This window comes from Ptychodera flava, chromosome 3 (assembly GCF_041260155.1).
Source record: "Ptychodera flava strain L36383 chromosome 3, AS_Pfla_20210202, whole genome shotgun sequence".
NCBI lineage: Eukaryota > Metazoa > Hemichordata > Enteropneusta > Ptychoderidae > Ptychodera > Ptychodera flava.
Genome location: NC_091930.1, coordinates 32,454,930 through 32,469,069, shown reverse-complemented (window position 1 = coordinate 32,469,069; position 14,140 = coordinate 32,454,930). Strand labels below are relative to the sequence as shown.

Sequence of the window (14,140 nt, the reverse complement as noted above, 5' to 3'; positions counted from 1 at the left end):
GTCGAGTTTAAATTTACTTAACATTTGAATGAAGACATTTATCAGTGTCACTCAAAGTAATTGCTAATTGACAGTTAATGAACTTCCTAATTAGTTGGCAATGTCAAGAAATACAGCATCAAATTTTATGCAACTTGGTACAGATGTTGATTTTTCAAGATTATTGACATACTGTATGATGATATAAAGCAGTATCATGTCAAGTGATTGCTTCTTTGCATAACCGATGAACTTTCATAATGAGTGTGATATGCCTAGAAATGCTTCAGTAAATTTGATGAAACGTTGTACAGATGTTGATATTCCAGTAATGTTATGGCATGCAAATATATGTATTAGTATCATGCCAATTAACTGCTGATTTGCATATTTTAAGAATATTCGTAATTAATAATAATAATAATAACAAGGCAGTATTGCTGAAGGCAATGAGTACTTGGGCCGTGATAGAGTAATTTTGAGGACAATATATACTACTATTCAAATATGGTCTTGAATTTCCTCCTGTCAATGAGGCATTTGATTAACTGGTTATTAAACGAAGCAATGGCATGACAACGGCAAAATATGTCTAGCAACTTTTGTGGAGTTTGAGGCAGGGATTCTTTATTTATAGCGGGAATTGCTTAAACTCCTTAAATATTCAAATTACAGCAAATTTCTTTTGTTCTGGATGGTAGATGTCTAATATTTAGATGGGCATATTTAGATTTCTACCCTATAGTTATCCCTATATACCAAAAATCGGACATCCAGCTCTATTGGCTTGCTCAGAATTAGATATGCGCATAATTAATGAGGTACAATATGTGGTGTCATAAGGTGTCCCATCATACCATTTATGAAGGGTGTAGCACTTGTGGTTACTGAGTTGTGGACAAATATATATATTTGAGGTCAAAGGTCATCGAGGTCACGTGACATTTTGTCAAAATAATTGTATTGCTAAGTTATTCCTATATACCAAAAATCAGACCTCTAGCTCTATTGGCGCGCTCAAAATTATATATGCGCATAATTAATGAGGTACAATATGTGGTGTCATAAGGTGTCTTATCATACCAAATATGAAGGATGTAGCACTTGTGGTTACTGAGTTGTGGACAAATATATATATTTGAGGTCAAAGGTCATTGAGGTCACGTCACATTTTGTCATAATAATTGTATTGCTAAGTTATTCCTATATACCAAAAATCAGACCTCTAGCTCTATAGGCTCGCTCAAAATAAGATATGCACATAATTAATGAGGTACAATATATGGTGTCATAAGGTGTCCTTTCCTACCAAATATGAAGGGTGTACTAGCACTTGTGGTTACTGAGTTGTGGACAAATATGTATATTTGAGGTCAAAGGTCATTGAGGTCACGTGAAGTTTTGTCAAACAAATTATATTGTTAACTTATCCCTATATACCAGAAATCAGACCTCTTGCTCTATTGGCTCGCTCATAATTCGATATGCACATAATAATGGAGTACAATATGTGGCATCATAAGGTGTCCCGTCATACCAAATATGAAAGGTTTAGCACTTGTGGTTACTGAGTCATGGACAATAATGTATTTTGAGGTCAAAGGTCACCAAGGTCACATGATATTTTGTCAAAATGTCTGAGATATCTGCGTGAACCGATGGACTCACTGATGCACTCACTGACGGATATGAGCCAATCTACAAGCCCCCTGGACTTTATCTGTGGGGACAAAAAAACTGTGTCACTGCATCCTTTAGGCAATATGAATACAATGAGAAACTAAATTTTTATTTTTCTTGGCATCATACATGCGAGTCTATGGAGAACTGCTTTATACATGGGAGTCTATGGAGGTGTAAACTAAAAAGTCCTCTAACACGGCCAAATTTGATAGCATTGTGAAACAAATCGACGTGCATCTGTATGGGGTTGGGTACTGTAGGCGTGAACGGACGGACGGACGCACGGACATGACCAAACCTATAAGTCCCCTCGGACTTCGTCCGTGGTGATTAAAAACAACGCAACAGTTATTACAGCTACACCGGCGGTAGGTTCATATCCAGAGCCCCGTACGGTCTGCCGCCGTCGCTTGAAAACAATCTCATGCACCCGGCCATATGGGCAGCTGGCCGGATGCATGACTTCCCGGAGAAGGCGAGCTGTCCTCACGTTCAAGCTCAGGATTATTTGTCGATCAAATTTCAGTAAATTTACCTTACCTAGATGAAATTTTGTCTATAGGCTGAAATTTCGCCGAAGTTTGACAAAATTACATCGATTTTTCAGGTTCATATGCGACATTTTTGAGTTTTGAGTGCAGACAGTTAAAGTTTTGAGGCAACATGGCTGCGACCCCATGTTGACCCCTAGCCCTGCGTACCATGCTATGTGCTACAGCTAACACACAGCATCGTACGCAGGGCCAGCGAGAGAGTTGCCGACATCGACGGTTATTTACGAGAAGTGAATAAAAGACTGTCATTTTTGGAAGCGATCGAGTAGCTGAGGTAGGCTGGGATACGACTTGGGCCCAAGAACGCTGAATTTCGGCAGTAATTTGGCTTTTTACGTCAAGTCCCAAAATGGATTTGAAGTCACCGACCCAACGGTACGCGTACGGGTCTTTGCAGGGCTGTGGCGGAACACGCAGCATCGTACGCAGGGCTAGTTGACCCCCAAGTGAAAATGTGTTCGCGATCAAATCTTCCTATATTTTTTTCAGAATTTTCAACAAAATCATTGCTTCTTACATCTTTTGTAAAATATAAAATACTAAAATAAAACTGCGATGTGCCATGTCTCCAGATTTCTAAAATATCGTTCGTTGACCGTTCGACCCAAACTTGTGACGCAGTTGAAATTCAATACTGACCGCCAAATAAATGAGACGAGATCAGTCTAGACATCCTCCAAATTATCCAACCATTCGCATTGGAGTTCAGCTCGCTTAGAGTATCATAACATTTTTCGGCCTTTTAGATCGACCCTAATATCTCCCATTTAGGAAATAAATACACAAGCTACCTCGACAAAACTTCGTGCACCATCCAAGACCAAACGCACTACAAATCTGTCTTGACGTCATCATCTCCTTACATGGTAATCGGCATACCGTATTTTTTAGCAAAGAGGACACAGAATACGTCGGAGTATTCAGTTTCAAAACGTATTACATTGTGTGATGTTGTCAAAAAAAAGTCATGTTACTGCAGTGGTATAAATTACAAAACACAAAAGTTCAAATCAGTTTATTTTGGACTGGCTTTACCCAACATTTCATATTGTTTCTTATGCCAGATTTGACCACGTGCTTACTGGCGACCCCTTTTCATGCAAATTTTGTGTCAAATGATGTGTTCCCCTGGAAAAACAAACGTACGATTTCTAAATGAAGGAGGCGAAATTTGCCCTCAAGACTCGAAACCATCCCTTACGGGATGTACCTAGCTATTTTTAACGAGCTTCTCGAATCTGCAGCTCTATTTCGAAATGATGGTCTGGTTTTCTCAGCTCAAGGATAATGTTCTCCATCGCTGTGGGCGTTACTATTCTCAACCGGGGGTACAGTTTCCAGTCGTAATGTTTTTCATTGTGTCCGGGATATAAAACCTTTCCTTTTCAAACTTTCTCTTTGATTAACACTAATCCACATCTTGTCAGTGATTAAACATGTTTCAAGTTTAAATGTTAAATTCTGGTCTCGAGCCCTCCTGTTCGACCAAACCGAAATTACCCCTCCCACTTTGGCTCGTCCAGTGGGTGTAGCAAGGGTCGTGCCATCGCCTAGTAAACGGAGGGTGCATTAATTGTTGCATTTCGATGCACATTTTGATTATATTCAGAAGATTTTGTGGCAAAAACTCAGATAGAGAAGCATTATATTCACATCTCACTTATTCAAGACTGGCTGAGAGCAGCACTTCCATTCAGTTAACATCATTACGCCATTTATTATGCCAAAAAAAGATGAAGCCAATACATTTTGCCCTCCTGGTCTCAGCCAGAAATGGTTATACCTTACAGAGTTTTTTCCCACGGAATGAAAACAAATGTACTTGGGCTGAGGCCCAAGTACAATAATAAAGTACATTTGTAATGCGCCTAATCTCTGAACAGAGCTCTAGGCGCAATAGTGACAAAAATAAAATATAACAGAGGAAATGTTGAACCACCGGGACTGGAGACTAGGTAAACGAAAAAGGTTAAACTACTGTTTAAAGAGAAAAGTCTTGAGAGAACGACGGAAAGAAAGGGTAGAGCTGGAGTGGCGAAGGTCAGAAGGAAGTTTGTTCCATAATGCAGGGCCAATGTAAGAGAAAGATCTCTCGCCAAAAGTCTTTGTGGAAACTCTTGGAATACTGAGAAGTCGAGAATCTGAGGAAGAACGGAGTTGTCTTTTTGGAGTGTATTGATGTAGAAGTTCAGAGAGATATTGCGGTCCTGTGCCCGTAACTGAATTGAAGCAAGTAGATACAACTTTGTAGTGGATACGAGAACTAATAGGCAGCCAGTGTAATTTTTGCAAATTAGGCTGACACGTCAAGATGTGGTTCATCAAATTTCATGAATTGGTACAGATGTTGAGGTCACATTGCTTTAACATGGAATAAAGACATTAAGTTAGCAATTTCATGTTGTTAAGTTTTTAATGAACATATTTCATAAACTTTCCTAATTAGAATGGTATGTCTAGAAATACGTCATCATCGATGAAACTTGGTCGATGTTGATGTCACAGTGTTGTAATGCCATTCATTGACACTTTAGTAGAGAAATACACATCAAGCACACAGAATACCCATTAATTGAGTTACACGCACTTGTCATCACAATTGGGTACAGTGGTCTTTTGGTGAATTTTGCCCAGATTTTTGATGTTGACATGTCCCTAATAATAGGCCGTCGACGAGTCCTTGCAGATTATAAACTGGGCACGAACTGGTCGAAAAATCGTGGACATAGCAGCCTGCACACGGATTCAGTTGCTAATCTTTGGAATTTTCCATAGCTGTAGTGATGGAATGAAAAGTTGAAGTCCAAATCCTCACGTACAAGTCTGGTCGGAATACTACCAGCACAAGTATGGACACACAGTATGTTTTGACAGCCGTTAGTTGCGAGCGGTTCACTGATGCTATCGACTATTCATGTACTTATTGAAATTGTACACGGAATCATTCATTTTTATGCAGATTTGGAAACCTTTAAATTCAACACTTTCTGGACGGAGACGCACTGGAAACTTCACGTTCACTTCGCAACATACTGCACTTAATAGACCGAGATATTTAAACGCCCTGATATTTGACGTACTGACTTCTTTGAGAAGGCCAGTCTATTCGACCGCGGTAGACCACGTCTTTAGATTGGAGGCAGCCTACTTTTCAAGACATTAAGCATGTAGGAATATTATGATTAAACTTTGCCGACTCATGAAGTACTTCTCGCCTGTATATGTAAATATTACTGACCTCAACGTGAAAGTAAAGTACCAGAGATAGCGACGAGCATTAAGAACAATATACGAAGCAGATGAAGACAATGTACTCAAGTACGTGGAAATATGTAATTGTCTTCATGCAGCAACCTACCTGTTTCGACCTGCCTCAACTGTTGATAGATTTCCTTCTGTTCATCAGGAATGTCAGCGTCATCAACGATTGCCTGGATACGTTCCTGTAGACTATCTTGCTTTGCAGTCAAACTGGCTTTGGCGGTCGTCTTCCCTGACTTTGCCTTTACCAACTTCCTGAATCCCTCTATCACATCTTGTTTCCTTTTTGTAGGAATGTCAAAGTCATGAACAATGTTCTCCACATACTCCATGAGTACATCGCCCTCTATCACCAGCTTTTGATCAGGCTTGCGACTCTTGTCTGGACCAAAAGGCAGAAACTTCTGGAAAGCCACCATTAATTCTTGCTTTATTTCTAGTGGAATATCTACTTCATCGATTATGGCCCCTGTATTTTTGGTGAAATCTTGTCGATCAAAGACCAATTCAGAATGAGAAGCATTCAGTTGTTTTAATTCAGTCTGTATCTTGATCCATTCATTCATAAGTTCATCAAGTTCGGATTTTCTATCCCTCTCTTGTTCCACTGACATTCCCCGTAGAATATCTCTGTCTCTAGCTTTCTGTCTTGTACTTGCTAGCCCTATAGTAACAGAGGCCTTCATTCCTTTAATGTCGGATTCCATTTTCTCATTCATCTCTTCGATCGCTTCAATGGACTGTGGGTAAATCTCCTCATCTGATTACAGAAATTAATGATAAAAAACGATATTGATTTGGACTCAATTACAATGATAGAGTTTCAGTTTTGAGTGCATAACTCTATAAACATGCCAACAGACCCTCGAGGGTCAACGGCCAGCCATGTCACACAAAAAGATGGAAGTGGGCTTATCATACAATTTTAGTCGTTTGCTCATTCTTCTTTGAATATCAATGCAGGAGGAACTGTGGGGCAAGGCAGGGAGTTTTTACTTTTCAATACAGTTCTAATGGGTAGAAGTTTTCCATTGACCGATTTAAAGTGATGACATGTTTAATGCCATAACTTGTCAATATCTACCTATTCACATCGGTGTTCACAACATTTGAAATGCCTATAGAATTTGCATCAAATCATTAAATGTACAAAAATTATATAAAATAGTCCCTCTACATCACAAATGTATTTAGCCATCTTTCAATCTAGCCCTACTATTGTCATAAACTTAATATAAACAAACCTTCGATGTCTGCTAATTCCTCCTGACACAGCAGATACTCTTCATAGTCTATCGAAGTTTCTAAAGACAGGTAGAGAGCTCCAATCTCATCCAGCAGGCTCTCAGACAGGAATGTACTCTTCACCATCCTGTGAAGACTTCCACTTGAATAGTCACCCATCAAAGACTCCAGGGCTTCCAATGACTGGCAATCCATGATATAGGAAATGCTGTTTTCACCTATATGATTTAAACTCATACCATTGCGGCGTTGATCGAGTTGTTTGCCTACCTTTTTCGCATTGTCTTTTGTTCGTCTGTTGGCGTAGAAGGCATCAGTAACGTCCCTCACTTTTTTGCCTCGCATCGGAATAATACCGTCTGGTCTCACTTTTATTTCAATTTGACCTGAAAAGAGAAATTACGGCTTGTTTTGAATTGGGAAAGAATATGTACCTTAAAGATGTTTTTTGAATAATTTTACTGGTAATTGTCGTCTCTATCGCACATTGAGGAATCAATACAAAACACAATAGCTAAGCCTGGCAGTCATAACTTAGCTCTTTTGTGACGAAAGCAATGTACATGAGGTCGATTCATGCTGTGCTGCTACACATACGATTTGTGATATTAATATGCATACGAGGGAAAACTCCACCCTAACTTGGGTTTTTTTGGTATGGTTTTGAGAAAATTATATACATTTCATTGTCCATAATCGACTTTGACATTTGAACAGTACAATTTGATATTTTCCAACTACCGGACCTCAGTAGGTCTACCGTTCATGATTTCTTCATTGTTTTTTGTTTTGCATGTCTATTTCAAATTCTGTCCACGAGCTGAATCGACAAGCTGAACAAATGGTATCCTAACATGCTTTACAGAGTACAGCAATTGAGTGTCGCTGGCATTACGTACAAATCGCTACAGTTTAACGCATCTGGCCGACTAACATCTGTCATGTTCCAGCTTTGATTCTCGCATGACACCTGATACTTACAAGTCATAAATGAATATATTCTATACACCTTCATTTATAGCCAAGTCGGTAATGCATGAAATTGTTGTTTCGACATCAGTTTCAGCCTCAAATACCATGTATTATATTTCATTAATGAATTACAAATTTTCTTACGTTTACAGCGTTTTCGCTTCTTTTTCTTCATCCGCAGCTGATGAGAAGGAGAATCTTGTGACAACGTGATTTCATCGACATCCTGTGTACCTGCAAAAGACAGAATCAGCACAGATCTAGTATTAAAAAAACTGTTTTTTAAAGTCAACTAAAGTTTTCAGAAAAATAGATGGGAGCTGGTCAAAATATAACTAACGACCGATTTGATCACCTTATTGAATGAAAACTTGCAAAGAAATGCCCAGATACACATATTTATTAATTTAATCATTTGAACATACTGTACTTTTATCACTATAACTAATGAGAAACTTCGATAGCATTCAGTCAAGTAACATTGAACGAATTCTAATTTGATAAAAGCATCATGTCATGCGCTTATTGAACAAAAATTCCTCAGAGACTATATTCAAAATATTAATACAAGATGCAGTTATACTACAAAATTGTATGAATTCACCAGCTTTGCATTCAAAGTAGAAACATGTTAATATTTCTGAAGGCCAACTTGTAGCACTTATTTACATGTCTTAAAGACCTTTCTGATTATTTTTTTTATTTTATTTGAGCTTACATATATCATTTCTGCTTGTTTTTTCCGTTTATGTAAGTTACACCTGTCAACTTCCCTACCTTCACACCTTCACATCTACCTACCTACACACAAATAAACGGTGCTTCGATGTATGTATGTATGTATGTATGTATGTATGTATGTATGTATGTATGTATGTATGTATGTATGTATGTATGTATGTATGTATGTATGTATGTATGTATGTATGTATGTATGTATGTATGTATGTATGTATGTATGTATGTATGTATTTATACATGTATGCATGCATGCATGTATCTATGTATGATATGTGTATTTATGTATGTATCTATGTGTGTATGTTTAGGTATAAATGTGTTTCAATCGAAAAGTTTTGGGAATTTACATATCTATCAAAACTACCTGAATTCTGTTCATCGTCTTGCTTGGAGTTCTCTATGCTGTGATCATATTTTGATTGATGTCCATGTTCAGGTATACACGACTCATCGTCATTATGACTGGCAGCATCTGAAGAAGAAATTGTATGTTAACAATATATTCCGGCAGAAATGTTGTTGACAAGAGAAATTAAATTATGCTTTTAATGTATTTTTGAAGTTTGGGAACATCACAGACAGAGATGAAAACAGTGAGAAATAATGTTTTACAATTATATTCATCAAATCCCCCCCCCCTCTCTCTCTCTCTCTCTCTCTCTCTCTCTCTCTCTCTCTCTCTCTCTCTCTCTCTCTCTCTCTCTCTCTCTCTCTCTCTCTCTCCTCCCAAGATTGAAAACATCTACCCATGTATCTTCCAAAAACAATAAAAATTGTTGAGGATATTGCTAGAGAAATAGCGGAATCTTCACCTTTATCCTGCTGCATATGCATTGGCAAGTGTTTTAAAGCATGGAGACATTTATTTGTTTTCGACACATGCTTTGGTTGTTTTCGAATGACAAAGCGACCTATATTAAGGGAATATTTCGTCAAGATGTAAACAATGCGGGAGCCCCCGGGCTCTCCATCTATATCATATAACGATTTATTCTGTGCTATAGTTAATATTGCAGAATCTTATTGGACAATGTCAAGCCTTCAACATGGGTGGGCACAAACACACACATACGACAACAAACAACAACAACAACAACAAAAACAACAACAAACAAATACATAGACACACACTCATAATAATGCAAGAAAAGGCACATAGTCTGTATATGTGTAGTAGTACCTTTCTGTTCAGCAGCAGACGTTTCTTTGTCGATATCATCATTTTCATCAGAGCTGTCTGACATTTCGGCCGTTAAAGTAGCAATGAAGTTGCCATTGCTGTCTTGTAGGTCCTTGACAACCTTATCCTGTATGTGGTCTCTTATGATCTTGGCTCGCTGCAATGCTGTTGAATTGTTCACATGACTGACCGTATCCGATCTGTCAAATCCTTCGGATCTTCATCCATATCTACTGAACATTCTTTTGCTTCGAGTTTATCCATGTGTTTATACACGATCTCATCGCTGTGGGAACCTCGAGGGTAGACTACAGGTATTTCTGCGCTCATGGCTGCCAGAGTGAGGTTGACGTAATTCGTTGTGGATGGCGGTATTAGCACAAGATGAGAAGATAGCAGTTCACGGTTAAGTTCATCAGTGCGTGTGATGTAGGCAGGCATAATCGTTAATCTTGAACTGCGTGTTAGCTTCTCCACTACCTCGTCTTCTCTTCTTCGCGGTATTCCAATAATTTTCCACGCCGGGGGAGTTTTGTGCACCTCAAAAATATTGTCAGCAACTGTGTTTACCGCATTGATGACAACATCAAGTTTTTTGGTGTCTGCAAATTCGTATTCCTGGACGACAGATAAAATTTGAAATCTTTCACGTTCGCGTATTGGTGTTTTTTCTGATCTTTCGGGCGTTAAGTATGTTTTGTTTACCATTGGAGATAGAAGCTCTTGATTGGTTTCCTGATACAGTCTACTGTATCTTGCGTGTACAGATTCTCCGATAGAAAATGAACATTTCGCATTCTTGAACTCATTTGACATAATTAGCTTCCGAAATTTCAGTTCCTCCTCACTGCAGCCCACAATCAAAGGTGTGATGTCATCTTTATCAAAGAGATTGATAAGATAACAAGAAGCCCTTGGAAACACTTTGCAAGTGATTTGAAAGGCAGCTTCTGAGGTGAACGCACTGAAGCCAAACACGAATTTGACATTTGCTAATTCTTCTAAATCCGGATAGTGTACGTTATGGTACAATAGCCAGTCACGATGTGGCTCTCTGAATTTTCGTGTGCCGGTCTTTGTTGGAAGTTCAAGAGTGACACCGAGATCTTCTGCCTCCTGTTCCTCTTCTTCACTCGCTTTTAATGCAGTGCAATGGACAGATATGTTCATGTCCTGGAGTAGTTTGATCACTAGATGAGTAGCATCGGTGATTCCTCCATGAATTGACGGTCCCCATCGATCAGATACGATTACCGCCTTTTTTACCATATTCCTAAGAGACAAGATAAATTTAAACTTACAAAATCTTTTTTATTATCACTATGAGCATACTATTTGCTTTGAGTATAATGTGACTCTTCGTTTTCATCGTTTAGTGGTTTATGCAAAAACGTGTTTAGGAACTTTGTAATGCTCAAAAAAACTTATAAGTATCCATATGATGACCACCATATTTAAGATAAAAGAGCCCGATTTCCTTAAACTACAAAAATGATATGATGACGGCATACAGCAAAAAGTAATGCGACTCATGTAAACTCCATTTGAAAGTATGTAATTTTACAGGGAAGTGAATCTCTGATGGAAAGAGAAAAAGATAAATTGTCGGTATCATGAATATTTTCTGCAGACGTCACATAAAATACATATTTGTATAATAATGTAATAATTCAAATGTGGGTCAAAACTCGCCTTTGTGCCATTTTATTATGTCGAACTGTAGAGGGCGCAATTATCAACTCCTATGGCCTTGTGAGTGCTATTAAAATAGTTAAAATGTTTTGTTTTCCCGAGTGGTCTCGATTTGTTACATTCGTACTTTGTCAATTAGAAACGTCTGCAGCAACTGAACCATTTCACATCATGTAAACATAATTAGTCACTTATAAATGCTTTCTTACGTCCTAAGTTAAAATATCGGACGAGATATTGAGGCATTCCTTGCCTAGTTTTCTCATTTCAAGTGTTTATGGCTTGTTGAGTTGTAAAATCCGTAATTGTGAATGATTCACAAATCTAAAGGTGCTTAAAGGTTTTATGGGCTATCATTCCATAAACGCAACCCTAAGTTTAGAACGATAAACTCTGTTATAACTCCACGAATGGTTACATTTGTATATCTACCTTTTAGTCTTAGTTGTCGTTGTACTGCCTCGTCGGCCGCCATTACCATCTGAGCGTTCAGCATGTACACCCCCTCTGCCGTCTGAAGTACTCGGTCTTACGTCAGAGCTTGCCATGTCGACTGGATCTGCGTAAATCAAGTTCAATGTGATCAGCAGCTGAGGCCCAGGAGAATGACGTAACTCTGGTTACAGATAACCAGGAAAAGTCTGAGAGTAAGACACCAACACAACACCCAAATGTGTTTGAGCTGAAGAGCTGGTGACAAAGGCAAACGTAAATTATTAACTTTGACATATCGGCATTAAAAACAAGGACACGTGAGTCTACATATACATATCTGCAGAGTAATTTCAAACGAATGATTAAACGAGCCCGAACAACAATTAAATGCATAATGAAAACTTACAAAACCATTAAAGTTTTAGGGTGCACATGTGTTGATTCTAAAACGGACACTGGCTAGTTAACTCCATTGTGCGCAAACATGTATGCGCACAGAAAATGGCTGGGTGTTTATCACAAACCTTGACGACATAGAAACGTACAGAGACAATCAATCATTCTTGATAGCGTCACGTGTCAAGTCAGATATCAATAATACGAACAGTGGAGTGGACGTAGTGGCGTATGTGACTGAAAATGGCCAGCACCAGTGTTACTCGTGACTGTACGAGCAAACTTCGCTATTCTCAATAGTACCGAGATTTTTAACAACAGAGTCACAGAGTTGTCCTGCGCATCGTTCAGTGCCTGTGTCTTGCTGCATTGTTTGAATCCCTAAATTCACATTAAACAACACATCAGGTGATGCCATGATTTTTTTTATACCTTGATTTCGATTCAAATCTATTTTGGCAACTATTAAATGGCACTCTCTGTTGTTTCGTATATGTCATGGAATACACATGCAATGCTTTGCAACAAAAGGACAAGTTTACGATCGCAGTCAGTGAATATATAAGCTATCAATAAGAAATAAAAAACCTGAAGCTAACTCACTAACTAACGAACGGAGACGAACTGTGTTATCAGATTTGCTAATATACTGCATAACGATTATCAGCGGTTCCAAACTGGCGGGGAAGCAAATACGTACATACTTCAGGCTGAATGCGGATGTTCAAATTCTTCTGTTGCTCAGAAGCCATTCTGATAACGGCTTAACAGACTGCTGACCTGGACAAGGTCAGTCGGGTCATGATATGCTCGGAGAATAGCCGATGTAAGGGATCCACCATTTTACAGAGGTTGGCAACGAGGAGTTGAAGGCAAATGCACCTAGACCTTAATTTAACACAATAAAAGAACAAAAATAATATATATATCTAAATGTTTTCACCATGCATTTTAAACCTTCTGTCAGTGCTTGATAACATTTAGCACGACACAGTTACTTGCATGTCCCTTGAACCTTTGGGATGATGTTTTCGATAACAAATGCAATTGTCATAATCTTCCAAAATGGCGCACAAAATAGTAATATTCCACGCTCACAATACATTAGCGTTCTGGGACGCGATTGATCAAGCTGTAACGTTTCTTTGTTTGGACTCTAACAATGCTGGCGCCATGAAATACCAGCACAGTATCGACGACATGATCTCACTCATTTACACACTTAAAACAATTACCTAGTAACTTATTTTCTCATGGAGGTATTCTGCGTACTACCCCCATGTTCTATTTTGTTTCAACCAATCGTAATATTGAGCCGTTGTTATCATTTTAATTTATTCATGGCGTGGGTTTGAAACAAAAGAATTGTAGCAAGCCACGACCGGGCAAGTGATAATTTCGACTTTTGTAATCTTTTCTAATGTCGGTAAATCAAAGTATTGTCTTATTATATTATTTATGGCGTCGGCATCCGACATAGCCAAGATACTGTATTGGACACACTGACTCAGAGACTAACTAGGACCGATAACCACGGTCACTCTCTTGTGGAGTGACCGAGAAAGGACATTCACTCGGAAACTAGAACTTTGGGCCACGATCACTCTCTAGTGGAGTGACCGAAACTAGGAACTAGGACCAACTAGGACTCATACAGACTCATGTATCAGCGGCTGGGCCGGTAGGCCCAGTCATGGTTCCATATTCAATAAATAAGTTCCAGTCATACATCAGCACTCGTCGTCAGATCCAGCTTCTTTTCCTTATGTTATGACACAATGATGTGAGCGTCCTCAACGTTTGATATCAAGAGAACAGATGGTGCTAATGTAATTCCACAATTGCAAGCTGTCCCAGATATCTTGAAACTATTGAAAATTGTGAGATTCTCTCTTTTTTATCGAATTCTTTAAATACCCGAATCGTAGAAACAATGTGGTTATTCTGTCCAGAGATTGCGCACATACACTCTGCCAGTGAGGCACTCAGCACTTGGTCGTAA

At 38.7% G+C, this 14,140-nt stretch overlaps 1 protein-coding gene across 1 annotated transcript in view; it reads right to left on the bottom strand.

Moving 5' to 3' along the window:
• The window catches only part of LOC139129847 (uncharacterized), a 21,085-nt gene extending 11,357 nt beyond the window's left edge, over positions 1-9,728 (bottom strand). Inside the window, exons 1-5 of the mRNA XM_070695525.1 lie at positions 9,616-9,728; positions 8,800-8,907; positions 7,839-7,928; positions 6,722-7,108; positions 5,575-6,237 (exon numbers count right to left, since the gene is read on the bottom strand). Of these exons, the coding sequence (XP_070551626.1) occupies positions 5,575-6,237; positions 6,722-7,108; positions 7,839-7,928; positions 8,800-8,907; positions 9,616-9,679 (1,312 nt within the window). The 5' untranslated portion in view covers positions 9,680-9,728. The remainder of the gene's footprint in view (positions 1-5,574; positions 6,238-6,721; positions 7,109-7,838; positions 7,929-8,799; positions 8,908-9,615) is intronic.
• Positions 9,729-14,140: the final 4,412 nt, after the last annotated feature.